General features: G+C 35.5%; 1 protein-coding gene across 17 annotated transcripts in view; it reads left to right on the top strand.

Annotated features, from left to right (window-relative positions):
* The window catches only part of MYCBP2 (MYC binding protein 2), a 176,996-nt gene that overhangs the window by 82,262 nt on the left and 67,480 nt on the right, over positions 1-27,254 (top strand). For 13 of the 17 annotated variants that reach the window (XM_048295652.1, XM_048295660.1, XM_048295658.1 and 10 more), the window contains 22 exons: positions 412-537; positions 633-760; positions 3,438-3,529; positions 4,407-4,541; positions 4,626-4,709; positions 5,985-6,081; positions 7,618-7,810; positions 8,418-8,692; positions 9,636-9,857; positions 11,513-11,704; positions 12,523-12,729; positions 13,474-13,605; positions 14,145-14,323; positions 17,001-17,143; positions 17,927-18,027; positions 19,174-19,392; positions 20,489-20,714; positions 21,015-21,133; positions 22,390-22,477; positions 24,603-24,655; positions 25,332-25,504; positions 25,744-25,888. In XM_048295652.1, the coding sequence (XP_048151609.1) occupies positions 412-537; positions 633-760; positions 3,438-3,529; positions 4,407-4,541; positions 4,626-4,709; positions 5,985-6,081; positions 7,618-7,810; positions 8,418-8,692; positions 9,636-9,857; positions 11,513-11,704; positions 12,523-12,729; positions 13,474-13,605; positions 14,145-14,323; positions 17,001-17,143; positions 17,927-18,027; positions 19,174-19,392; positions 20,489-20,714; positions 21,015-21,133; positions 22,390-22,477; positions 24,603-24,655; positions 25,332-25,504; positions 25,744-25,888 (3,329 nt within the window). The remainder of the gene's footprint in view (positions 1-411; positions 538-632; positions 761-3,437; positions 3,530-4,406; positions 4,542-4,625; positions 4,710-5,984; positions 6,082-7,617; positions 7,811-8,417; positions 8,693-9,635; positions 9,858-11,512; positions 11,705-12,522; positions 12,730-13,473; positions 13,606-14,144; positions 14,324-17,000; positions 17,144-17,926; positions 18,028-19,173; positions 19,393-20,488; positions 20,715-21,014; positions 21,134-22,389; positions 22,478-24,602; positions 24,656-25,331; positions 25,505-25,743; positions 25,889-27,254) is intronic. The other 4 variants (XM_048295659.1, XM_048295662.1, XM_048295651.1 and 1 more) reach the window with 1 other exon arrangement.

The following is a 27,254-nucleotide window of genomic DNA, read 5'->3' as shown; positions in this document are numbered from 1 at the left end:
CTGAGTCAAAGTAAGGCACGTTTCATACCCATGTGTATGAATGAAACACCTTTTGTGAAGACTTTAAAATCTCCTCCTAATTCAGTTACTACTTCAAATCTTTTGGGGTAATACTGTAAGTGTAAAAAGGAAAAAATTGTCACTGGCAATTTATTTGCCATTGGAAAAGTTGCAAAGTAGATTTAATCACGTTTGTTATTCTGGATAATAAATTAAATGAAGTTGACTTCAGTAGCAATCCTTGAGATTCTGCAGCAATGACCCTTGACCTAATCAAAAGTATAAAGCTACTCAGTATCATGTGTGTGGTTTAGGGACAAAACAGATTGCTTTGATTTTCTTAACTAGTATTCATTTCCATTTCAATCAGCAGTGAGAAATTTTGGGTTCTTTTTGGTTGCTTTCTTTTAGGTTGCCTTGATACATTGGCTGCTATGCAGGACTTAAAAATGGGTGTTGCAAATACAGAAGAAGAGACTCAAGCAGTAATGAAAGTTTATTCTAAAGAAGACTATAGTGTTGTTAACAGATTTGAAAGTATGTACACACTAAAATTTTATAGTAAAAGCTGATCAGCTTGCAGAACAAAAGACTAAGATTAATTATATTTTCCCTGGGGGTTTTTTTTGCAGGTCATGGAGGAGGCTGGGGTTATTCAGCCCACTCAGTAGAAGCTATCCGTTTCTGTGCTGATACAGATATTTTGCTAGGTGGTCTTGGTCTTTTTGGTGGTAGAGGTGAATACACTGCTAAAATAAAGGTAGGAATTTTTATTTTGTTTAAGCAATATTATGTCTCAAAATCAAAACTTCCGTAGTACTATCTAAAACCACAATTAGTTTTATTTCTTGGTGAATGAGTGGTTTACTGTATGTGTAAAGCATTATGCAGGCACAGTGGATGAAGTAGAGAGCTGAGAATTACTGTTGTTGTGATGAATTGGCCCATTCTTACCTTCACTAAATGCTGTGCCATCCTAGAGATACCTTGGGCAGGTATGTTAGTGGGCCGAATGCTTCTGTGATCTATTTACACAGAGCTCCAAGGTCCACCAGCAGAAAATTGGTGTTGTGGGCTTCAGGTTAAAATCGCATCCTATGTGATGCACGAGGAGCTGTTCTCAAAAGCAGAAAAAGAGTCCTTATCAGGAGCCATTGCTTTCCATTTTCCCTGCCACTTTCTCAAGACTGCTCTCTGGATAGCTTCTGGGCTGGGATTCTTCAACTGAGAGCAACCAGCACCAAATGCAATTAACTCTGTGCCAAGTGTAGGGATGATTACAGGTGGAGCATGTGTGCTGATTATTTTAAAATAAATAAACCTGTCTTTGGATAAATAAATCTCACAGAAACACACACTGTGGTAACAGAGCTCTGGTTTTGGTTAGCTGTCCTCTGCTCCTATATTCAGTAAGGATTTTGGTAACCCCATGAAAAACAATTGTAAAAGAAGACGTTACAGCTGAGATTTCTATTAGATGTTTGTATATTCAGAACATGTTATTGTTGTTACTTGTCATTTAGTGGGTTATTGAGTTTTCTTCCTCTGTTTTCAGATGAATAGGTATTGAGGTTTGTTCTAGGGAAATGGATGACACATGCTTAGCAATAACATTTGCATAAGTCAACAGGAAGTCCAAAATAAGTAGTTGCACTTTATTCTAGTTTAATGTAACAACTGAGAATTGCAAATGACTAAGTACAGCCAAGAAACTTAAAGTTAGTTGTGCGTTTTAAATACTAGAGGTAATAATGGTATTAAAATACTCCAGTATTATATTTTCAACTTTTTTAGGATTATCTTACATCTAAGATAAGATTTGCCAGACTTGCCAGAAATAAACAGTGTATTAAATAGGTATTTGCAAGAGAAGTCATAAACGTGTATTTTGGTCCTTTGTCAAACTCACCAAACCATAGAAATTTTTTTTGAGTAAGAAAACAAAGTTCTCTTAGTAAAGGTGTTACGTTTTGTCCCAGTCACCAGTTGTTTATAATGTGTCCTGGGGTGATGTTATAAAGCTGCTTTATTCCTTAACTGTCTGCTTAATGCCCAAGGATGCTGTGCCTTTCAGATGGACCCAGGGTGTGGTGGCCAGTGAACATACATTACAAGGGACAGAGAGTTCTCAGTAAGACAAGCCCCTAGTACCACAAGAACCACTTTATGTTAGGGTGACCAGAAAGGCTTCTCCCAGGATGCCATGTTCTGTTATGTGAATCTAGCCCAGTTTGGATTCCCTGGTTGGCTGTCAGCCTCCACCCCTCATCGCTCCCCCAGAGCTTCCCCACTGGTCCCTGTTCCCTTTCCCCACCCCCAGATAAAACTGTGAGCTGTGGGATCATGTTGGTGTTTGCCTCTGCACCCTTCGCCAGCGTAGCAGCAATAAATGCTGCTGGCGGAACGCACGCAAATGCCCTTCTGGACTCTTTGGTACCGACGGCATTGCTGAACCCACCCGTGCGGCTGTGGGGGCACGCGGGACCCCACGGAGCCGGGCAGGGATGGTATTACTGGGGGGTAGGGCCGGAGCCACGGGACCCGAGTGAGGGGCGGTTGAACGGCTCAGCCCAACAGCTCAGGGCCTCCAGGGTTTTGGCGAGGCTTGGGAGGAGGGAGTGCGCTGGGAGCACTGTGCTGCTTTTTTGATTTTTTGTGTTCTGGCTAGCTGGGAAAAGGTTCTGTTGGTTTTTCCTTGTTTTTAACCTTTCTTTCTCCTTGCCTCACTGCCTCCCTTCCCTCCTCGCCGATCTGGGGAGCCTGTGGAGGTGGCCCCTGGTGGGCCCACAGGGTGGCCCCGGCTGGTCGGAGCCCACGTGTCTGTTCCCTCTCTGGGAATTTGTTGTATTTTTTTATTGTGTTCTACCCTGTTTTGTTTGCGCATTAATAAATAGTTGGGGGTTTTTTTCCCTCTTTCACTTCTTGTGACCCATTTGTCTCATTGATGGAGGAAAAGGAGTCCCTTTGGAGGAGGCCCTCATTCCAGAGCGCTTCCTCCTAAAATTTTGTCTCCAACAACCGAGACAAGCAATATTAACTATCTCTGCTAAACTGTCAAGCTGTCCCTTTCCAGAGAAGTTGAGTATATCTTATACTATATAAACATTTCAGTCTGTAATGGAAAACCTGCACCTGCTGGCCAACTTTGCCTTTTTTAGATGCTGTGCTTGTGTCTTTCTTGCACGATTTAGGGAGTTTTTCCCCCACTTAAAATATATATCTGGACATAAGGCTGGGAGGTAAGTGTCAACTGCTACTTCTTAACAGTTAATGCCTGACTTCCAAATGGGATTTTGCCTGTCAGTGATATGAAGTAGTAGTTATTTTTGGGAAGGGGAAGGAAGAGAAGTGTACAGTTTCCAGAATTGCCAGACAGGAAAAAGTAGTATTATGAGATTTCTAACTCCCAATTTTACCCTTTTTCTTAACTTCACCAGTTGTTTGAATTGGGCCCAGATGGGGGAGACCATGAGACGGATGGAGACCTCCTTGCTGAGACAGATGTCTTAGCATATGATTGTGCTGCCAGGTAAGATGTTTAGCTTACCTACTTATACTTGCTTCTTGATCTTTATTTTTACTTTCCCCATACACATTTTAATATCACTTTAAATGTCAACAGAGATGATCTACATCATTAGAATTTTGCAGCAAGTGGTATAAAATTTCTAAAGAATGTGGGGAAATAGTAAAACACCAAATACATTCCCAAACCATTACGGTATTTAAATTAAAAGACAACAAATAATCTAATTCTTGCTCTTGTATAAATCCAAGTCAAATCCCATCTTCCTGTGATGAGATGACAAGACAAAATATTGCAGCAGCTCTTTTGTGCATATGGATGGGGTTAGCCATGTTGTAGCTGCTTTTTAATTCCCTGTAGTGAAGTAATTTAAAATTCAAATGATACATGATTAATTCTTTCAGGTTTAAATCTTTCATATCAATCCCCTAAATATATATTCTGTTACTTTCTTTAATATTTATTGTAATTACTAAGAATTCATGTATAAGTTCTTGTAATTTACAAACATTTTCTGGAATCAAATTAATTTTATATAGTACCTTATAATTAATACTTTACTTGCCGTATTATATATTAAATGTAATTGGGTTTTTGTATATTATTTTAAGTTAATGTCTCCTTATTGTATTTGGCATTGATATCTGATTGTTTTCACAATTCAAAATCAAGCTAGCCTTAGGCATTTGTAGGTCCTCAGAATTACTATTTTTTAATTACTACAGTATTTTCCAATTAAAAAATTTTGAGTTTTGAATATAAATAGATACAGCTTAAGTCCATTACTTCTCAATTTCTTTTACAATCAGGGTGTAATTTGTTAAAAGTTAAGATAAAAAATAATTCACATCTATCATTTTCAAAAATTTACTTCTCACAGAGAGAAATACGCAATGATGTTTGATGAGCCAGTACTCCTGCAAGCTGGCTGGTGGTATGTAGCCTGGGCAAGAGTGTCAGGACCTAGCAGTGATTGTGGATCTCATGGCCAGGCCTCTATTACTACAGATGATGGGTAGATATTTTTTTCTATATTTTTTTATTGAAAAAGAAGAGCTCTAATATGACTTGAATAATAATTGGGTTGTTTTTCTTTCAGTGTTGTATTTCAGTTTAAAAGTTCCAAGAAATCAAATAATGGTACAGATGTGAATGCAGGGCAGATTCCACAATTACTATACAGGTAATACTTTAACCTCTGGAAGAATTTACTGACATGTTTTTATAATAGAAATATTAAATTCATTATAACCATGTTTCTTGAAAATGTTATTGTATTTAGCACAGGAAATCAGTATCTGAAAAATGTAGGGAAAACTTAGTGTCTTTGAGAAAAGTAATAAATTATTCCCACATTCACTTCCTTGCTATTTTTCTTGCAGTCATCCTGCATGAGTCTTGAGATTTTCATTTACATCTGTAGAACTATTTCACATAACATGAGTAATGTTTTTTGCTAGTTGGGAAGTGCTCTATTTGGTAGCCCTCAGTTTAGGGACTGTATACTATTGAACAGATGATTTTAATGAAAAAAAAAGCCAAAATCAACAATGAACTGTGCTTTACAATAAGTTACCATAAACTTACCATTGCCATGATAAATGTTATGTAACTCTGTTTTAATAACCAGAAACTCTTTCACTGTGTTGATAATATATTTTACAGATTTCCTCAGGTATATGCAAGACCTGATTTTTATGTTTTGTGTGTGTGTATATAATTCCCCTGGCCCCCACGCTGATTCTGAAACTTGCAGTTCTTTCATACCAGTTCTCTTGCGGTTGTCCTTTCTAAGCATGTCCTTTTCAAGGTTCCTTTGCAGAACAGCTCACTTCTGCCACTAAGCTTTCTGTCCATAGATGCCCTGTCTCTCCAGGTGAAGGCTTCATTTTGATGTACATGACGTCCTGGAATGACAAATTCACCATTTGGGTGATTTCTTTGGAGAGATGGCTGAAGCCAAAAGGCAAACAAGCCTTGAGGCCTCTGAAGACCAATGAGTGGCACAAAAGAGAAGGTGCTGCAGTAATGGATGCTGTCTGTATTTTTAACCTCCACATATATTTTTCCCTCCACAAAACCAGTGTTCTTTAAGGAATAACATTTCTAGTCTTGATGTCATCTGAAGAAATATGGTAGATACTTGTGTAATAATTGCATGTAATTAAATCTCAACCTCATTTTCAATTGTCACAGTACTGCCAGTTGAACAGAATTCAAGATATGTGGTTACTGGTCTAGAATGATTAGGAAACTGGAGGAACTTATGTTGAAAATGAACTTTTTTTGAATAGTTATGTTAAACTTTTTTCACTTGGGTTTTTTTTCCACTTGAACAATAAAACCAGTAAAAACCACAAAAAGTAAAAAACGGAAACAAAAACACCAAACCCCATCCAAAACTCTACTAAAAGTAAAAACTGGAAATTTCAAGTAAGTTCTAAAACTGTTCTTCCAGGTTGCCAACAAGTGATGGCAGTGCATCCAAAGGGAAACAGCAAACTAGTGAACCCGTACATATTTTAAAGAGATCTTTTGCCAGAACTGTCTCAGTGGTGAGTACTATCAAGACTCCTTTGTGTTTCCTGCAAGTTCATACATGGTTAGGAAACTGAAAGATGTAGATGTAGAAATTTTGTGCTTGCTTTCTCAAGCAGAAGTTAGGTACACTGATAGAATTTTTTATTTTTTTACTTTTTCTGAAGATTTCAGATGTCACTTTAGATCTAAACTAAGCTTGGTATTCACCTGAGAATGAGAGCCTAGAAATGTGCTTGTTTACAAGGTTAGCTACTTAGTTTGGAGTTTTCTAGGTGGAGGGGAATTGGGATTGAGCTCATTCTCACTGGTTGTTTTCAATGTACAAGCCTCACTTTCTGCTGAAAAATCAGTATTAGCAGGCTTTTTAGAATTTTGAGGGAGCTTTACTGGTGTCTTCTATGGCTTTTAGATTACTGGCACTAACTAGTCACTGGTGAGATTTATTTTCCTCTTAGATGCATTCTGGTGCACACTGAGAATCAGATAGCATTTAATTAAACTTTGGTAAACTGAGGTAAGGAGTATTTATTGGCACAGTGAACTGCAACTGCTATAGAAGGTAGTCTGCAGCTCTTCACATGCAAGGGGCTAGTCAGATTTTGAGAAATCCTGCATTAAGTTGAAATGCAATAATATCATGCAGGATAAGGTCAATTCTGTCTTTGTGTTTTTGAAGTACAATCCCTTATCTGTTGCAAGCAGTGATTATTTTATTTTCAGTTCCATCCTGGTTTGTACTTTATACTGCATTACACATAGTGTCAGTGTTCTGCATGGATAGTTATATACAAGTTATTGCCTCCATATAGACAGTCATAGTCTGATTTTCTAAATTGGCTCACTTTCTTTCATTTATGTGTTCTCCATCTCTTCAGTATTCTCTAATGATCAGGATGATCTTCTCCTGTCAGGTTTCTTCTAGGAATGTATTATCTACATGATTTGCATTTTTAGTAATCATATTATCAACATATTAATAGCTACTCTGAATATATGTTTGCTTAAAAACATTTGCATTAAGTTATGAACTTCTGTGGATTTTAACACCACAGTGTATCCTCTCCATTGTCTTGCTGCTCTTACCCTCACCATAGATATGAACCAGGATGAGAGGAGGGTTTTGACTTTTTGAAGTTTCTGGAAGCATTTTACATCTAATTTTGAACAATCAGTTTGATTGTTGCAACTTCAAGATGTTCAACACCAAACACATTTATTTTGCTTTCTGGGTTGCAACTTTGTGAAGTTATTGACCCCATATAATAATAATAGTAGAAACAAAACCTTGTAACTCCTCAGATTTTTTGTGAACTATGATGTGCTTCTGTTTAGCTTTCAAGTACTGTCAATGTCACATAGTGGCCATGGTCCTGCAGATCATAACTGTGAAGTGTATGAAAAAGCAAGTGAAGACAGCCTTGATAAGTCTTTACTTTATGACAAGAATGTATTGTGTCAAATGTGTTTTCATGCTATGTGCCTTTCATCTAATACTCATGCAGAATGGTCATTTCTTGTTTTTCAACACAAAATCTATCTTCCTGAAATAGGAATGCTTTGAATCTTTATTGAGCATTCTTCACTGGAGTTGGACAACACTGGTGCTGGGAGTTGAAGAACTTCGTGGGCTGAAGGGTTTCCAATACACTGCTACTCTCCTGGATTTAGAAAGGTTGCGCTTTGTGGGCACTTGCTGCCTGAGATTGCTGAGGGTCTACACCTGTGAAATATATCCAATATCAGGTATTCCAGTTAGTTCACTTGTTTGATATTCATCAGCAAATAGTCTACAGGATATTTAAATTTTGATCTAAGTATTCATGTAGGATATGATATAAAATACAATTGCTCACAGAAATGGTTTTATTGGAGCAATTAAAAGACTTGCTGTCAGTAACAGGATATTTTCAATTGTCTGCATAACAAAGTATCCCAGTAGCACACGTTTACACTGTAACCTCTTAATTTAAAGTTGATTTCCTCTTTGACTTGTGAGTTGAATGGTTTTGGACTATTTGTATCTTCTTTTTTCCTATTTCTATACGCAGTGTGTGCTGTAGTGGTGATCACAGTGTGAATTTGAAAGGTTGTTTTCATGCATGTACTTTAACAATGCTCATATTAAAATGCAGCATATATTATAGAAGACCAGAAATGTGGGAGTTTTTAATGTTCAGGTTTCTGTGATAAGAGTTTAACACCCTTCACTGTTTTACTTTTGGAATTAACTTTTCAGAATTTAGATTCAACAATGTTGCTAAATTCCAGTTTTTCTATTTGCAGGTAAAATTTTAACATGAAAATGTTGCATTATTGTACATTTAATGCTTCTCTTTGTGTAATCTTCTAGCTACAGCTAAGGCGGTTGTAGAAGAAACCAGCAAACTAGCAGATTGCATTGGAAAAACTAGGACCTTGCTGAGAAAAATTTTATCTGAAGGAGTTGACCATTGCATGGTGAAGTTGGACAATGATCCACAAGGATATCTCAGTCAGCCTCTCAGTCTTTTAGAAGCTGTTCTTCAGGAATGCCATAATACATTCACAGCTTGCTTCCATTCATTTTATCCAACACCAGCTCTCCAGTGGGCATGTCTTTGTGACTTGCTGAACTGTTTGGACCAGGTACATTAAAATGGCACAAATAAATGTTAGCTTAGTTTGCCCTTTTGCTCAAGTTGAAGCCAAGTAATACTAAAACTGATATTAATTTTTTGCATTTATCCTGATTTGCAACTTGAGTTCTGTTGTCTTCTGGTTTTTTCTTTTTCTTTTTTTAATTACTGGGTATTGGATTTGTTTCTGGTTTTGTTTGTTTGGGGTGTTCTCTAAACGTAGTTCAACAAGAGCCTAGGAACTTTGTCATCTTTAGCTTTTAAGATTCTCTGTGGGACAGCAAGGAAAATCTGTGGTGCTGGTTGCTGTCAGCACCTGCTTTTTCCAGTGTTGAGGCCGTGCCTTAGGTGTGCTTACTGTTGCTGCATGTTGCCTAAGAGCATTTTTTATCACTAATACTTTAGTAATTCCTCATTATTAAACATTACAGTAGTGCTCTTATCCAGCCAACTACATGAAAAGCAGCTGGAAATACTATTCTATAATCAACAACTTTCTTCTGGGTGTTTTGCTTATTGTGAATGAGCATCCCACATCTAAACAATGTAGTTGGTTGCTTGCATTGCTTGTGGTGAGATGTAAACAGTTTGCTGCTTTGCATAAAAATTCATTCTTCAAGGAAGAGTCAGTTCTTTAATGTATTTCTCTAATTAAGTTGTTTAATTATAAGTGTTAATTATAAGAAATGCCTTGTCTTCAAAGGATACCATAATTTCAAAAGTAATATTAGACGGGTTTATTATTTTAAAATAGTCCAACCAAGAAATTCTAATTACTCCAGTATTGAAGATCTAAATTCAAGCTTATGAGAGAAGGTAATGTAAAATTCATAGGAAAGCTTCCTCTAAATTATTTTTATAATTACAATAAAACTGGAAATTTCCTTTCAAAAACAGTTTCTCCTTTTTCAATGCAGTGGTGCCATTCTATTAATTTCTTTTCATGTCTTTAGGACATCCAGGAAGCAAACTTCAAGACCTCCAGTAGCCGGCTCCTTGCTGCTGTCATGTCTGCTCTGTGCCACACTTCAGTAAAGCTGACCTCCATCTTCCCAATTGCCTACGATGGAGAGGCCTTGCTGCGCTCCATGGTTAAACAAGTCAGCACTGAGAACGACTCTGCTCTGGCCCATCGCTTTCCTCTTCTGGTTGCACACATGGAAAAACTCAGTCAGGTTAGGATGTATTCTGAAAGTTTAATGACTTCGTTTACTTTGCAGCAAAAAGCTGTTATGTACCTTGAAGTTTTTGCTTGATGAAGATGTAAATGAATTTGCCTAAGCATTTTCTTTCTAAAAGGCTTAGTTCAGAAACTTATTATTTTTTCCAGTTTTCAACTTTTTGTGTGAAATATTCCACCTATTTCTTCTTTGGAGAGTGTCTGAGCAAAAATGCTTCTTGTCTTGGAATACTAAATTGGAAGAAATATGCTTGGAGTAGTGTTCTGTTGCACAGTGTTTTCTGTAACAGTTTTTTATCTTTTTATGTGATCACAAGGAGGAGCATGTAGATAGATTTGGTGTTTTGAGGAAGAGTCAACACAACTTTAGTAATAAAAAGTCATGTCCCAAACTGGAGTTTTTAAAGGGATCAACAAGGGAATCCCAGTTCATACAGTTCTAGCAAAAGTTATTAAACAATTTCCTAATCAAGGGCTCTTGAATGCTCTATTTTTGCAGTTCTGTTGTTTTAGAATTGATTTACAGGAATCAAAAGGGTAAAGATAATAATCAGGGAAATGGGACTACTAAATAGCATTCTTCACTTCAAAAGATAACAGGGGTAAGATAGTATGAAATTATGAATTATGCAAGAAAAGTAAATTAAGGATAGTTGTTGCGTCTACCACTACCAGAAGTTCTGAGCAAAAGGTAAGGTCAGAGGTTTTCTGCTCTTCATAAAATACGTAGTTAAGCTGGGGGACATACTCCTGTAGGCCATTATTCATGGACTTGAAAAGCACCTGCACAAATTAATGAAGAAAAAACCCAGCAGGTGCTATTAAATGCAAATATAATATTTATGCTGTGGATACAGCTGCCTCCTACCTGTAAAAGATGGAAAGTGTTCTGTACAGGTTTGCTTCACCTGATTGTCTTCTGTATTTGTTCACTCCTTGGATATTTTTAGGAGACAAAAGGGTGAGAAAGATAAACCTTGGATTTTCATCAGTAGAGCTGATTTTATTTTTCTTAGCGGAAATGATTTTCAGTATGGATATGACTTAAAAAAGAAAGTGGATGTCACTCCTAGGCAGAAGACACAGCAGATGCCTAAGCTTAGATTTGTTTCATAGTCTTCATTCAGCAAAGAACAACTGTGTTTATAATCATCCTACCACTGGTTTTATCTTACATCTTTGCATAGAAAATTCTTTTTGCTAACACCAAAATAACAAAGTTTCCAAGTTTCTTTTTTAGACACTGCAAAAGAAAATTGCATTAACAGTTTCATAGGTAGCTATATATCCACTGTGTTGTAATGTATGCTTATAAAGCCCATGGGTTTTATGGGCTGTATAGGTTTTATTAGGCTATAAAGAAAAGACCTCTCCTGGGAAGGACACCTGGATACAGTATCTTTCCAATGCAATAAAAAACTAGTCACCACCTCATTCAGGAAATTAAGAACATTAATCAATTCCTTTGACAAAGGAATACACACTATGGTAGCTTTGCAAATTTTTAAATTTTTTTCCACCCTCTAGACATGTGTAATCTTTATGAAGTCACAGATATTTCAATTACCTAATACTTACAATATGTGAAAGTTTGTGTTTTGTTTTTTTTAATAACCATGTCATTTGCCATTGTTTTTGGTCATACTGTAGAGTGAAGAAAATGTTTCAGGGATGACAAGCTTTCGGGAAGTGCTGGAAAAGATGTTGGTCATTGTTGTTTTACCAGTACGGAACAGCCTTAGAAGAGAAAATGAGCTTTTCTCTTCACATCTGGTTTCTAATACCTGTGGGTTGCTTGCTAGTATTGTGAGTGAGCTTACAGCATCAGCATTAGGATCTGAGGTAAAGCTACTATAAAATAATTTTTAGAAGTCTTTCAGGACAAACGTATTATGAATGTGATACAGGCTGTGACAGGTATTTTTATAGGTGTGCAGATCTTTCAGAGATTCTGGAATTTTCGGTTCTGAGTAGCTCATATGTTTTGCATAAATTTAAAAGCATACATTCACTGTACTAGGGAAGTACTGTTGATAATTAGCTACTTCATTAGGGCTGCAGAATACTTCAGATTGTTTAAAAAATGGCAAATTTGAGTACTTCGATTTTTGCCTGCATATGTATGTATATGATCAAATATCCTTTCATGAGGACTGTAACTTCATTAAGTGACAGGAAAGTATTTGACTTTGTTAAAGGGATGCCACTGTCTCTGTGTTATCTGTTATCCACAGGCTTTTCTCACAGAAAGAATCAAGCTTTTGATAACACCTTGATTCAAGGTGGTTTTACTATTACATAAGATCTGTTTCTGCTCTCTCTTGACTGTACCTAAGGCAGAAATACCTAACCTTTCTTTTAGTACAGCTAATCTGTATTTTTTTGTATTTCATCCTGTAAAATATATATTTAAATACTTTAAAAAAATGAGTTGGATTCATAATTATTCCTAGTTAATTTCTAATTATCAGAAATACTTTCTTTTTAGTCAATATTAACTAGAAGGCTAAGTAATAGCATCTTCCGTGGTTTCTGAGTTGACTTCTAAAATTTACCCAGTTGAAAAATCTGGTAATTTAATTCACTTAACTTCTCTTTATTAAAGTTGTCTAACATTAAGCAGTTAATATTTTCTGACAACTGTATTTGACTTTCTACAGGTTGATGGACTGAATTCTCTCCATTCTGTCAAATCCACTCCAAACCGATTCACTAAAACAAGTCAGGGAAGAAGCTGGAATACTGGGAATGGATCCCCTGATGCAATATGTTTCTCTGTTGACAAACCTGGTGTAGTTGTAGTAGGATTTTCTGTTTATGGTGGAGGAGGAATTCATGAGTATGAGTTGGAGGTATTAGTTGATGATGTAAGTACTGAATTTGGGAAAACAATTTGAAAAAAAGTAACCTCCGACTTTTTTTTTAAAGTATGTTTTACAATGTGATATTGTCACGTTCTTATTCAATCTAGACTACCAGTAAAACATTGCACTGGTTGTCGAGTTTTTTGGGTTGCTTGTGGTGGAGATTTTTGTGTAACCACAAGCTACATACCATTCCTAGTGGGATCCCTATCTTGGTTATTGTCTTGAACTTTACTTTATTACAAATAACATTTGAAGTATAGGGGGCATTTCAGTTTCTGCAGCTAAATGCAGATTAGTACCAGTTATCTCTCTGTAAACTGTGAATGAAAGTAAGAAATTAAGTTAAAACACAAAACTGAAGAGAAGGGTTATGGCCTAGCAGCATGACTGTACCTACATGTTTCATGTGCTGCTGATATTCTCTCTTAGAAGTAGCATAAAACTGTATTGTGCGTTCTTGTAATGAAGCAAAACTCAGTTTTTACACACTGTTGTTGGCTATAACTGAAGATTCTGATCTCTTCCAAAGGACAAGCACAGGTTACTATGGGAAATTAACCTCTCTGCTCAGTAATTTTTCCCTTTAGGAGAAAGGCTTTACTGTTGACTCTGAACAGGTTTTTCATCTTTTTATTTGCAATGCCACACGTAAAAATTTATGTAATGAAACATTAGTTGCACAATTGCTTGTGTCATGTACTTACATTATAAATGTGTTAAAATTACTTTGTTTCTTTGAATCAGAGTGATCATACTGGAGATGCAACTCATTCTCATAGATGGACATCTTTAGAATTGGTTAAGGGAACTTACACCACAGATGATTCTCCTAGTGACATAGCTGAAATCAGACTTGACAAAGTTGTGCCCCTGAAGGTAACTAAAATAAAAGCACATCTGTAGGTTTCATAGAACTTCTTTAGATAACAAAATTGAAATGTTCAATGTAAATTGTTCGGGGTTTTGTGTGCACATTCACAAGTTGGTCTTCACATGTGTGCTTCATAAAGTCTAGGTTTCATGCTGTAAATGAAAAGTTCTGAATCCTGCCAACTAAAAGAAATTAGATCCCAGTTTTTATAATAGCATAAGATAGGTAGTAGTTGCTTAGTAATTTCAGAATATTTTTGCATGTTCAACTTACTTTGTGCAACTTGGCAGTTAATTTTTTTGGGTCTGCGCTTACTCTTAAAGCAATTAGTAGTAATTTAAGTTACGGTCTGTAGTTTGGGAACACAGAACAACTTTGATATTCATTAAATGCTGGATCTTTTTTTGTTTAATTTCATTTGTAGAGTGCTTTGAAGGACTTTTCAGACTCTCCAGTATTAATGTAAAATAATAACTTTCATATACCATGAAGCCATTAGATACTTGTTTTTTACTGCATACTGTTTTTGGCTCTCCATTCTAAGGAAAATGTGAAATACGCGGTTCGTTTGAGGAATTATGGAAGCCGGACTGCCAATGGAGATGGCGGAATGACGACAGTTCAGTGCCCAGATGGCGTGACGTTTACATTCAGTACGTGTAGTCTGAGCAGTAATGGCACTAACCAAACACGAGGACAAATCCCACAGATTCTTTATTACAGGTTTGTGCGTTGTAATGATTCATTTCTAAGAAAAGTGAACAAAACCATCACAGTGCTATTATACCACATCTGGTTTTAAGAAGTGATAGAAATAAATACATCCAGAGTGTGTTTCTGATGCCTTTTCTAGTCCTGCCTTAGGTTCTGGTTTTTTTGACTTGACAAATAATTTGGTGGTTGACTTCTTACAAGATCCATTGTTTACTACTTTAAAGCTCTAATATGGGGAATTCCTAAGATACACTATTTCAATTTCTGTTTTTTCTGTATCATAAGAGATATTTGAGAGATTACTCACTGGAATGTTTATCTCTCTGATTTATTCAGTTCTTCAGTTTCCAAAAATGATGGCATCATGTAGTGAAGCAAGGTCTATTTGTATAGGAACTGTCTCCTCTGTTACTTAGAGTTCAAAGGTATAAAAAGAGAAATTGCAGTTGCCTGAAGAAAATCAATTGAAACGTCTGACTGTGCTTGCAGGGAGGCTTTACTTCAGCCTTTCAGGGTGATAGTAGGAATTCACTTGTGTTAATGCTTTTGCAGAAAGCATTGCTTTCATGTTTGAGATGCTTACCCTGATTTGTATAAAGACACGATTGTCAAACTGGCAGTACAAAGCTGATCAACAGAAGATGGAAGGAATAAAAGGATCAACGAATAATAATTTACTTTTGTATTTGATTGTGTGAGGGGTACCTACCTAATAAAAGATCTAGAAGATATAAAAAAGTAATGCTACACCAACTGATGTATTTTAGACTAACCAAGCACATGAACACATTGCTCTTAAGAAGGTTTTAAAGAAGCTAAAATATGGAGAAATAAAGTGGCCAGCAAAACTATAATAATAGTATATTTGAAGATACAGGATAGCTCTAAACTACCTTAAACATGAGATTGTCCTCAAAGATCCAGCTTGTTAGTAAAAACAGTAATTGCTTATTAAAGAGTGGAATTGCAGTGGTGCAGATCATTATACTTTAATTGATTTAGTCTTCTGGAATCTTGAAATTTATTATGAAGTATCATAATTGGGAAGCATCATTATGTAAGAAGGATGAAAGAAGATAAGGAAAATGTCTATTTTTCACTCTTAGATTATCTGCTTTTATACAGGCAAAAGAGAAAATTAAGGAGAAATAACAATTTATTTGATTTCAGAAAAGCAAAGGACATAATTTCAGTAATGGAAGCTTCAAGGCATTCTAACTTAATGGTATATTAACATATGAAAAAACCTCACACCAAAGTCCTGTCTTCAGATCAGAACAGTCTCAAGGTTTTTTCGTTTCAACTGATAGAATTTGAAGAAGCTTTTGAAAGACTGTAGCAGTACAAGTCAGAACTGTTACAGAATAAATTGTGTTGAAAAAAAATTGCAGCTGCTGACTGTAATCACAATGTCTTTTGTAGTTTGTGTGAACAAGATAATAATGTGTGAAAAAAGTAAATAATGATGCATGACTGTGGTTATGGACTTAGTTTGAGGACTCATAGTTTGATATATAATGATTTGAAGTTTTGATTTGTCTACAATAAAGAAACAAATGTTCGGTCAACTATTACAGAACAGCTGGTAAAAGTTACACTCCATTTTGTTTGGAGGATGCTCAAATACCAATAGAATTCTTTCTCATGCATATGCAAAGAAAGACCACATACAGAAGTTGACACACTTTTGATGCGGGCAGAAAAGTTTTGGATGGATGTGTTGGAAAAGTACTCAGTTGAATTGCACCCACCATCAGTGGCTAAAAAATTCAAATGAAAAAGGCTTAAGGCTGACAGCAAAGCTACATTTCTAGGACACATTAAAAAACCAAATAATCTTTTTGTAAGAATGATTAATTCACATCACAGAGAAGGAGAGGTATTCTTGTTCCCTGAACTGCTCACAGTAAAATTTTTGAATGTTCTGAGGTGCTAGTCCTGAAATAATAATGTTCTGGAATTAGGTTTTGCAGGTTAGATCTTTCTGGACAAACATAAGATATCCAAAAGAGAATGGAAGGTTTTGTTCTACATGTTGACTACGTGATTTTATTTCTCTATGCCAGGCCTTAATCACTGTCATATTGAAGGCTTGAATTAGATTATAATTGTCATTTGATTGCTTTGAAAAAGCAAATCAAACCACATCTTTTATATAATTTACTGAAATGGTACTGTGCATAATGTTGTTGTTTAGGAGAGCCCAGTTTGACATACAGAGGGGATTTAAAAGAAAGAACTATTTGTTGAGGGTGAGCCCAAGACTGTATGCCAAAGCCATAATTAATCTTTGAAATAAGAAGGATGAGTCTTTTTCTCTTATGTAAATTCAGAAATATCCATTAACAAAGTTTGACTTGTTTCTGTGATGCATTTAACATTGCTCAGTTTTTACCAAGACAGGCACCTGGCTTTGGAAGAGCATAGCAATTAATACTTTTCTGTGGTTTAAAAGGCATGTAGAGAAAAGAAACACTGCAGAAAAATGCTTTTTATGCTTTTTGCCAAATAAAGTTTTTGCAAAGGACTAACAGTGAGACATTCCTCCAAAATATCCTCCATGATTTCTTTTGTTTTCTTTAACACTGTATTATAAATTGTTTTGCTTATTCTATGCTAAAAACTAGCCGTTTTTTCAATGTAATTTTGTGTTTGTGAACTTACTTTAACTTAATCCACTATCCAGGAGTGAGTATGATGGAGATCTGCAGTCACAGCTGTTGAACAAAGCTAATGAAGAAGACAAAAATTGTAGCAGGGCTCTTTCTGTCGTGAGTGCTGTTGTACGAGCAGCCAAAGACTTGTTGCACAGAGCTCTTGCTGTAGATGGTAAGGCTTGAGAAAGTTTACTTTACTTTTCAAAACTTGATACTTTGCTAGCAGGCCATCCTAAGTAGAATATCACCTGAATACAAGAGGTGTGATATTTCTCTTTTCCATTCCAAAGAATATTTTTCTAACCTTTCATTCCTATAGATATCGAACTGTGAGTAACTTTTATAGATCATTGAGTTATACTTGTGATATCATAGTCAGATGCCTTGTATAAATTTGCTCATCAATTTAGCAAGTGTCATGTTCAAGCTGGTAAGATTCTTTATTTCCAAAGGATGTTCTATGACAGGTTAGTTGCAAATTTCATGTGTGTTTTGCACAGAAGTTGTAATCAGCAGGACTGGTTAACGTAGTTAATATATAAGCACTTAAACATCCCTTTTTGAGAAATGTGGATATCAGCCATTGTAGCCAAAATGTCCAGAGTATTACATAGTGCTATAAAAATTAATTTGAAGAGCTGGGAGGACTGCTGTACTAACTTTTATACTGTAGAAAATACAAACACAGCTTCACAAAATGACAAATAATGCAATAAAGTAATGCTCCAAGAGAAGGACATTTTTCAACAGAGAACTGTATATAATGACATACTTATCTTGGGTGGACTTGGCAGACTCAGAATTCAACAGTCCCTAAATAATGAAAACAATTTGAAGTAAAAATAGTCTAGGAAATAGAAGTTTAACTCACAAAGGGCAAACCAGAAAAATAAGATGTGCTTTGAACTATAGTATGTTTATTAATAATACCTCTGTTCTAATTATCTTTATTTAGCTGAAGACATTCCAGAATTACTCAGCTCTTCCAGTCTGTTTTCAATGCTGCTTCCCCTCATCATAGCCTACATAGGACCAGTAGCAGCAGCTATTCCCAAGGTATGCTCCTCAGCAGAAATTCCTGAAGAAATGTATGAATGTTAGGCAAGGGAAAAGATTTACTCTGAAAATTTGAACATTTTGATTTCTTACTATTTTGTAAATTAGTGGTTTATATTGGATAACATGACTCAAGAATTTTCTAAGAGTCAATAATTTTAAATTAAATTGAAAACAGTATTAAAAAATACCTTAAGGAAGCAGAGAAATATGACAGGTTTTAATAGTAGGAAAAGATAAGGAATGAGAAGAATGTAATTTACAACTCATTTATGAACATTGGTGGGATGAAATTTTTTTTTATGTTATATAAATTCTATTTTTACAGTAAACAGCAAAAGCATTTGCTCATTAAGATTATTTCTGTCAACTTCAGAGGTTGAAAGATGTCAGCTATAAATAAAAGAACATTTCTTTCCTGTGGCATGGCATTCTTCCATGTGCCTGGTCTGGGACACTCTTGAAATCTGTTATTAGATCTACAAATGTCAATAATCCTTAGCTAGTAGATGCTATTGCCTTTTACTGCTTTTTTCAGGGGCTCGAAGCTGTTTTCTGACTTCTTTTAAAGGGGGGGGGGGAAGAACTGACCACTTAAAATCTAGCAGACATGTGAAAGACAGTGTCAGATTTTAGTTACCTTGTTTCTTTGTTGAACTGGGGTTTGAAACAATCAAGTGTTTTGCTTTAGAAGTGTTCCTCTACTTAGAAAATAGCATGAAGACTACAGGGACCAATGCAATGCTTAAGGTTACATGCATTAAAATATGTTCAATATTTGAAAAAAAAATTAATATTATTATAAAGGACAACTGAACTATGACTTTAGTATGGTATTTGTTTTCTGTGAACTTGTGATTACTGTTTGTTAATGTTCAAGGTTTTAGCAGAAGCTATTTTAGGGAAAGGATCTCACAGTTTTGTACAGACTTGTTTCAGCTTTGGCAAGTCTCCAAGAGGAGCTTAATGTACCAGTTTTTCCTATGAGGATTGTGTAGATGCAGAATTGAAAAATGATGGAATGAATTGTAGTTAGTGATAGTCTGAGAATGTTCAAGCAACCATTGAAGAGAAATGGAAGTATTGGAGTATTGTTTTCACCAAGTTATAATACTTTATAGTAATACACGTGGTGTTATGTTACAGGTTGCTGTTGAGGTCTTTGGCCTGGTACAGCAGCTGCTTCCTTCTGTGGCAGTTCTGAATCAGAAATATGCCCCTCCAGCTTTTAACCCAAATCAGTCTACAGACAGCACCACTGGAAACCAGCCAGAGCAAGGGCTTTCAGCTTGTACTACCTCCAATCACTATGCTGTTGTAGAAAGTGATCATCCCTATAAACCTGCCTCTGTTACACACTATAAGGTGAGCACCATTTCTAAGTGTGCATGCTGCTTCTTAAAAGCTTGACACGAGTTTTCTTGAGTCAATATCTGAAAAATTGTCGCCATGGATGATAATTAATATGCTCCAATATAGGATATAGTTCTTTATATTATTGCTGTACTCTTTTCTGGTCAAAACTTTCTACATCAAGTATAGTGGAAACTAGTGAAGTTTTAACTACCTAATTCAGGTATCTGCTCTAAGTCCTTAAATTTGCATAGTCTTAGATTTTTCTATTGTCATATACAGCTTCTTTGCTCTAGCTGTACGGACTGTAGAAGTTCAAAGTCTTTATGTATACAGTATATAACCATAGATCAGACCTTCTTACCTTAATGCTAGAACAGTGCTTTGAAAAAATACCTAAAGTCAATTCTAGTCAAATTAACATCCAGAAGTAGCAAACAAATAATCAAGAGCCTGAACAGGATATTAATTATTATTCTACTATTCCACTGCTTGTCCTGTGAGACAGCAAAACATCCACTGTGGAAAATGTAGTTACCATGTGATCATCCTGATGCAGTAATGCTTAGTTTTGTCCTAAAAATTTATGGAACATGTCTAAAGCCTCGGGTTTAGTGGTTACTGCATTTGAATTTCTGTAGCTATATGCTATTGTACTGCAGGCCACATCCACAAGTGGGATTCAGCTGCTCTGTACTTTTCTGGGATTGCACAAAACAGATACTCAGTATGTTTGTTGAAGTTTGAGTTTAGAGAAGGCATGAGAGTTCAATGTCTGTAGTAGTCTGTGCTTTTGTTTAATGAACCTGTACAGAGTTCTTAAAAACAATCACAAGTGGTGTCAGCACAAATGCTTAATCAGAATATTAAGTTATAATACAGGATTCTAATTGAGTAAAGTGTAAAGCATTTCAGGTGTACATGAATTTCAAAGAATAAATTAGGTTAATGTTAATTTAAAGCATATCAAAACAATTGTGCAGAATTTACATCATTAAATCACTTTTGTAGACTAAAGTAAAGGCCAAATGGAAATGAAGAAATAAATGTAAAAAAACCCTGAGAACTCCAAAGGCTTGGACATAATTAAATTGTTGCTTTGTTTTAGGTGACTTTTCCTGAATGTGTCAGGTGGATAACAATAGAGTTTGACACTCAGTGTGGCACTGCTCAGTCAGAGGATGTTCTTCGTTTACTAATTCCTGTGAGAATTGCACAGAGCCTGGGATTTGGACCAAAGCATACTTCTGTCCATGAAAACCTTAATTCATGGATAGAACTGAAAAAGTTCTCTGGATCTTCAGGATGGCCCACCATGGTATTAGTATTGCCAGGTAATAAATAGATACTGATGTAATTACTAGTAATGTGAGTTACTAAAATAATTAAAGGAAGTTTGATTTTTCTGCAAAGTTATCTTAGCAAACGAAGTTGAAGAAGGATCTTTATCCAAGCTGGCAAGTTGATTATATTTATAGTAGGTTTCTTGCTTGAAGTGTTGATCTGCTCTTCTTCCCATGGTTTTAATTCACATTTTACATATAAAGGCTGAGTTTTGTGTATATATGTAAAAGAAACATACAAAAAGAAGAGGAATATATTATTTATTTTATTTATCCTTTTACTTGTTTAAGGGAATGAAGCTCTTTTTTCTCTGGAGACTGCATCAGACTATGTGAAAGATGAAAAAGCTTGTTTTTATGGTTTCAAATGTTACGCAATTGGATATGAATTTAGTCCAGGATCTGATGAGGTAAGGAAAAAGTTGAGATAGTTATAATTGCTGCACCTAATAAATCTCTCCTATAAGGCTATTTTTTGAGGATAAAAATATTTGTATTTCCACTTAGGACTAAGTGACACTGGCAAAATATTTTTAGATTCATTTTATAAAAGTTTTAACATCTTTTGTTAAAGACATTATTCATTTGGGATAGCTTTTTGCTTGGTTTGTGGCAGTCTACAAATACATAGTGTGGTTTTATCTTTTATGTCAGTGGGGTATAAGATTTCCTGAAATTCTCATCTTTTCTTGCATCAGAGGTCCAAAGGTTTGGGGCTTTCAGTGATTAGCATTTTACTGTCACTACCAATTGAATACATATTTGCATTATTTTTCCAGTGCTCACTCTACACCAGAACTCTCTGACTCCTTGGAAATGCTGTGCACATTTAGGCAACCTCAGATTTTACCCAGTGGTCTCCTCATTTTGCCTTTAAGGACATGAGTCGTTTCCACCACTCTTTATTGCAAAGGGAAGATTAAATTTCTTGTCCTTGACACAGTGCTTTCTTTTGGCTTATTTTAAGAGATTATTGAAAACACTTAAGTTTTATAATAAACCCAAAGAATGAGTCTTCCCTTATCCTGGGAGTCTTTGGTCCTGTCGGTTCATGTGGACTTCACAAGGTCTGCATCTTGCTTACACTACAACCCTCACAGAAGATTACCTCATCTTATTCCTGGATTTTGCTCAAGCTAAATCATGTGTTCAGGTTTTCAGAATGTCAAGTTCTTTGGAATTTCTTTCCGTATCAGATAGAAAACATACTGTAAGATTATTAGCTATGGTGGGCTCAGTGGCTTTCAGCAAAACCAGATTTATAATTCCTACAGATCTAAGTTAGTCTGTTTTTCAATAAAAATAACTTTTGCTTAACCAAAAAAACCCCATGTAGATTGATATGTCCTTCATTTTCTTTGAAGCATTTACAAACAAAGCTGCTGGCATGTTTTGAACACTCAGTGCTAAAACATGCTAGCCAATACCTTAAGTCTAGCATCTAAGAGAAGTTTTAAGTAATTGTTTTCAAACGTACCTTTTTATTCTAAAAAGTTTGGTACACTGTCCTGTGTCACAGCAAAGCATAGCAGTAGCTGTATGACAAGAAATACATTGCTGAGAGGCTTTACACTGGGACACACAATATTTCTTAAGATAAACATTGGCAGGAAAACATTTATTTTCTGAGATACTAATTTTGTTTTAAATTTTTTTAAATTTGAAGGGTATTATTCAGCTGGAGAAAGAACTGGCAAATTTAGGAGGATCGTGTGCAGCAGCTTTGATGAAGAAAGATTTAGCGCTTCCTATTGGTAAGAACATACTTTGTTATTTCATCATTGTCCATGTTTTCTGAATTAATAGTACATTTAAAGCTTATTGTTGCTTTTAATTAGAGATAATACAAAATTGATTCTTCAAACTGAATGAATCAAACAAGATAATTAAGTTGGTGGTATTTTCTGCTTACACTTTTCCCTTTGTGTGCATATGGGAAGGAGGGAGACCTGGTCATTTAAATTTGAATAAACTCACCCCATCCACACGTAGTGTATCAGTGTATGAACTGAGTCCCACAGTTTCCTTGCAGTACTTCATAAATGTGCAGGTATTATCTCTCTTTCACTGTTTTTTTCTCCCCTCACTCTACACCTCGCTGAATAAAAAAATTCCTGCAGCATTAAATTGCACAATTTGAAATTGCTGGTTTAAAATTGGAAGTGACCATTGCATCTGTAGACCTTATAGCTAAATATATTTCTACTATAGCTTTTTTACAATTAGAAATTATATACTTTTACAGCAGGTGCAGCAAATAAAGGTTTATAGTAACCCAGTTGCAATTTTAAAAGTAAGGAAAAAAGAGTTTATGAAAATTAATGGATATGGAGATTGAATTAGAACTTCTAATGATGCAGCCATATTATGTGTAATATAATTTCTCTTAAATAGCATCAGTATATAGCAAAAACAGGCTCATAATATATAATAGGATACTTTTTGATGGTTTTAATTTAGGAGCACAAATGAGAGCTTGGATATTGTTACACTGGAAGCATAGATTAATGAGCAGGAGAGCACTGATCAGTGTGGAGTTATAATCACAAAACCTACTTTGTATTTTTTAACCCAGTATTTTGCTTGTGTATTTGGATTGTGTACAAATTTCTTACTTTATGTTGTAGGGAGGCACCTCAGCTGCACTGGTAGATCTGTATTTCACTCTCCAAAGTACAGGCAATTCTGCAGGTTAAATAGTGCCCTCATCTGTTATCCCTCAAACTCCTTAGTTTTGTTGACTTCCACAACGCCCCTTTATCTTGCTGTTCTTCTATGCAACAAAAACAAAAAGATGAAATTGAAAACCTTCTAACTTAATCTCCCATATTTTATAATGCCTTGTACTTCTCTCTAGGGAGCTTTTTTTGCTTGTTCTGCCTAAATGCCGAAAACAAGAAGGGAAAGTAGGTGACACATAGATTGACTTTATGCTATCAATGGAAATTTGAAATAAAATATGCAGTTAAGTTACCTTCTTTGAGAGTTACACCCAAATACTGTTTGAATTACCACGTTCAAAAGGTTGTTCTTGCCAGTTGAAGACTTAAATTTAAGATACTTCTTCCTGAGAGAGATCTGGTCTATGAACAAGATCGGACTTAACAGCAGTGTGACATTTGTTGATGTATTTAATATTATTGCATTCTTAACTGTATCAGATTGGTGGATTTCTGAGGGCCATTTTTAGATGTCTTTATTTCTTTGAATTTTAAAAATGCCTTGGGACTTGATTTTTCTTACTTCTTTCTTCTGTCTAGTAGAATTGCCTGACGTGTTTTTAAAAGAGAGTAGAAAAATGGTAACCTTATCTGTTCTACTCTTCTGTTAAAAGACTGTATTTGGCAATTCTGGTCACCTTGGAATCAGACTTTTGAGTTGTATTTGTGAGAAAGAAGCATAGCGTAATAATATGTATTTGAGCTTTGTGTTTTAGGAGGAATCATGATTTACAAAATTGTACAGAGTTTATCAGGTTTTCAAATAATTCTACGAAGGTAAGCTCTTAAAAGAGAGCAGCTGTTGCATACTTATAGGTACTGCTTCCCAGAAACCATCTTGACCTCCCAAAATCTTTCTGAAAGTATCTAGCCACATCCAAAAACTTGCCATACATACTGTCTTGGAGATAAGAAAATAAGCACCAAATTTTTGTTCTATGTAACTTACGTTGTTCCTTTGTGTGTGCACTGAACTACACAATACTGCATGTTTACTATGTTATTTGAAAATACTAATATTTCAGCTGCTGATTGAACAGTATGACACATCATTATGCAAACTTGAAATTTGTAATATAAAAGGCTTTGCAAAACAGAATTGAATTTCATGTTCTACAATATGTAGATAAGTGTCAATATAACTGTTATATTTTTCCAGCAGGTAGTGAGTTTGAAGAGGATCTTGAGATACTTGAAGAGGCTGCCTTACAGGTATGCTGCAGTGTACTTAAGCACATAATTGCATTGAAACTTTTTGACTGCTACAGAAGAAAATAATTTGTAAGGTTTTTATAATAGAATGGAATCCAGCTTGTTGTGAAACAGTTTAAGAAAATCATGCAGAATTTTATTATTTACATTAAATCATATTTTATAATGAATGTGCTTGGAAAAAAATGCATATAATGTCATATAGAATGTTAGATGACCAAGTATTTCAAATATCTGTTTGGCTGAAATTGCACTATTTAGCAAGTTTTAAATGTTACCAAAATCAGTCTTTTACATGTCCTTGTAAATAGAGAAATAAAATCACTTTTTCAGATGAGCAGTGATGTTAATCAAGTCCCAAATAATGTGATAGCAGTTGTTCTGGCTTGCTGATGGCCTTTTGTTGAGTGCAATGGGAGCTAATGCTGAATCTCCCTCAACTCAAGGTCGTTTAACCTCTTTTGGCATAAATTATTGTTTAATAGACGGAGATGACTTTTTTTAAAGCTTTTATCAGGGTAAAGTTTATTCTTCTCCTTGAATGGTCTTCAGTGCCCAAAATGCCTGTACCGATTGTGTCATGTTTTAGGATAGTGTCAACATATTACTGAACAGCTGTTCTATGTGTCTCTCTTTTTACCCCCAACCTCTGCCCCCCCAAAAAAAAAAAAAAAAGGTGTGCAAATCTCACTCAGGCATTCTTGGGAAAGGCTTGGCACTGTCTCACTCACCGACCATTTTGGAAGCTCTCGAAGGAAGTCTTCCACTGCAGGTCCAAAGCAACGAGCAGTCGTTTCTGGAGGATTTCATTGCTTGTGTGCCAGGATCAAGTGGTGGACGACTCGCAAGGTAAAACTGCATTGTTGCTTGTCTATTTAACTAGCTATAGAACTGTCATTGTTATTTTAAATACTAGTTAAATAAAACTATTTGGCTATATTGTTTCCATTAATACATTAGTTAAAAACATGTAGGCATTCAGATGTTCTATGTCCTTTCTTAGCTCTGTGTCACATTTGTACAGAGTAAGAATTTGTCTTTTGGGGGTTGCAAGAGGTTTTAATGTTTGGTGGTTTTCTTTGCTGTAGGTGGCTTCAGCCAGATTCATATGCTGATCCTCAAAAAACATCATTGATATTGAATAAGGATGACATTCGATGTGGTTGGCCAACTGTTATTACAGTACAAACAAAAGACCAGTATGGGGATGTTGTTCATGTTCCTAATATGAAGGTAATTATTGTAATCTTGGCTGTTCTGCTTCATCTTGCTGTCTTTTAGTTCTTATTGTAGGTATTCCTCAGAATACTCTTGTATAGGACAGAAAGTGGTATTCATAAATTCATTGTACTCAGACTTTCTTACCTCTAAATCCACAAAACCACCAAATTCTGTATTATGCCAGCACTATTTCATGCAATTCATAACTTGTCTGTGATGAACTACACGTGTAGTTGCATAAATAATCAATCAGAAGTGAGGTTTGATGGTAATGATGTGTTAAGTTGACAAGAATCCATTTTTTAATTTGTAAGCCAGGAAAGAGTATTATAAACCATAGACTTTGTGATGGAAAAAAAGAATCAGAAGCACATTGATGGACCACCTTATAGTTACTTTATTTTAGACTAGAAAAATACTCTTCCCTTTTCTGTTTCTAATTCTTGGAAGTTCCTGTAGTCCTTGCAATTAATAAGAATAACTGGCAAGGACTGGTGTTCCTGTGTTTGCCTTCAGCCTCTTCAGTTAGCCATTGTTTTTCAGTACTGGAAAGGAGGTGTTCTTGACAGCCTCAGGTAGAGTTAGAAGAACTTTGCACATTTTGGGGTAAAACCTATGTGGTATATATAAAAGTGGACTGCCTGATTTGAAGTAGTCAAGCAATGCAAACAAAACAAACACAAAATGGTTGTAACTTAATAAATTAGGTTACTTCTTCTGTGTTTTAAAGCCCACTACTGCTGTGGAGTAGTTGGTTTTGTTCAAGCCCAAGTGTAGATGAAATACCTTTTACAAAGGCATGATTCCTGTGATAAAAGCTCTCAAATCTATTCTTTGTATATGATGTAATAGTTGAGAGTTTTCTTATAGTGAGCTGTAAACCTAATAATGAACAGCAGTTCTACAACAGTAACACAAGAATCAGCTTAGTCACAAACACTGCTTGAGTGAAAGTTGTAGGTGTGATTACTGACTTAAATTAGTGACAGAACATGTAGAAAACTCTTAGTGATTTTACCCTATCGATCAGGAAAAGGATATGTCAAAATATTATCAAAATTATTGCTGGTTTTATTATTTAAATACTGTTCACAAATGTATTAAAGTGACAAAAATCTTAATTCATTTTATCATTCTTCTGGACTTAGTGTGCAATGCAGTGATGTAACTTCTGGTAAATTAAGTCAAATTTTGATAAAACGGTGTGTGAAAACTGCCGTATTTAAACGTCTGCACTTTATTGCAGATTTAGGATGAGTGACACATAAGCTTATTTTCCAGGTAGTCAGTCTGTCTGTCAGAAAATTGTGTGCAGCTGTTACCTGCACTAATGGAGATCCCTGGTGCCTCTGGGGGAAAAAGTCAGTTAAAGCATTCA

This window comes from Corvus hawaiiensis, chromosome 2 (genome assembly GCF_020740725.1).
Source record: "Corvus hawaiiensis isolate bCorHaw1 chromosome 2, bCorHaw1.pri.cur, whole genome shotgun sequence".
NCBI lineage: Eukaryota > Metazoa > Chordata > Aves > Passeriformes > Corvidae > Corvus > Corvus hawaiiensis.
This window is presented reverse-complemented; position numbering and strand designations above follow the sequence as displayed.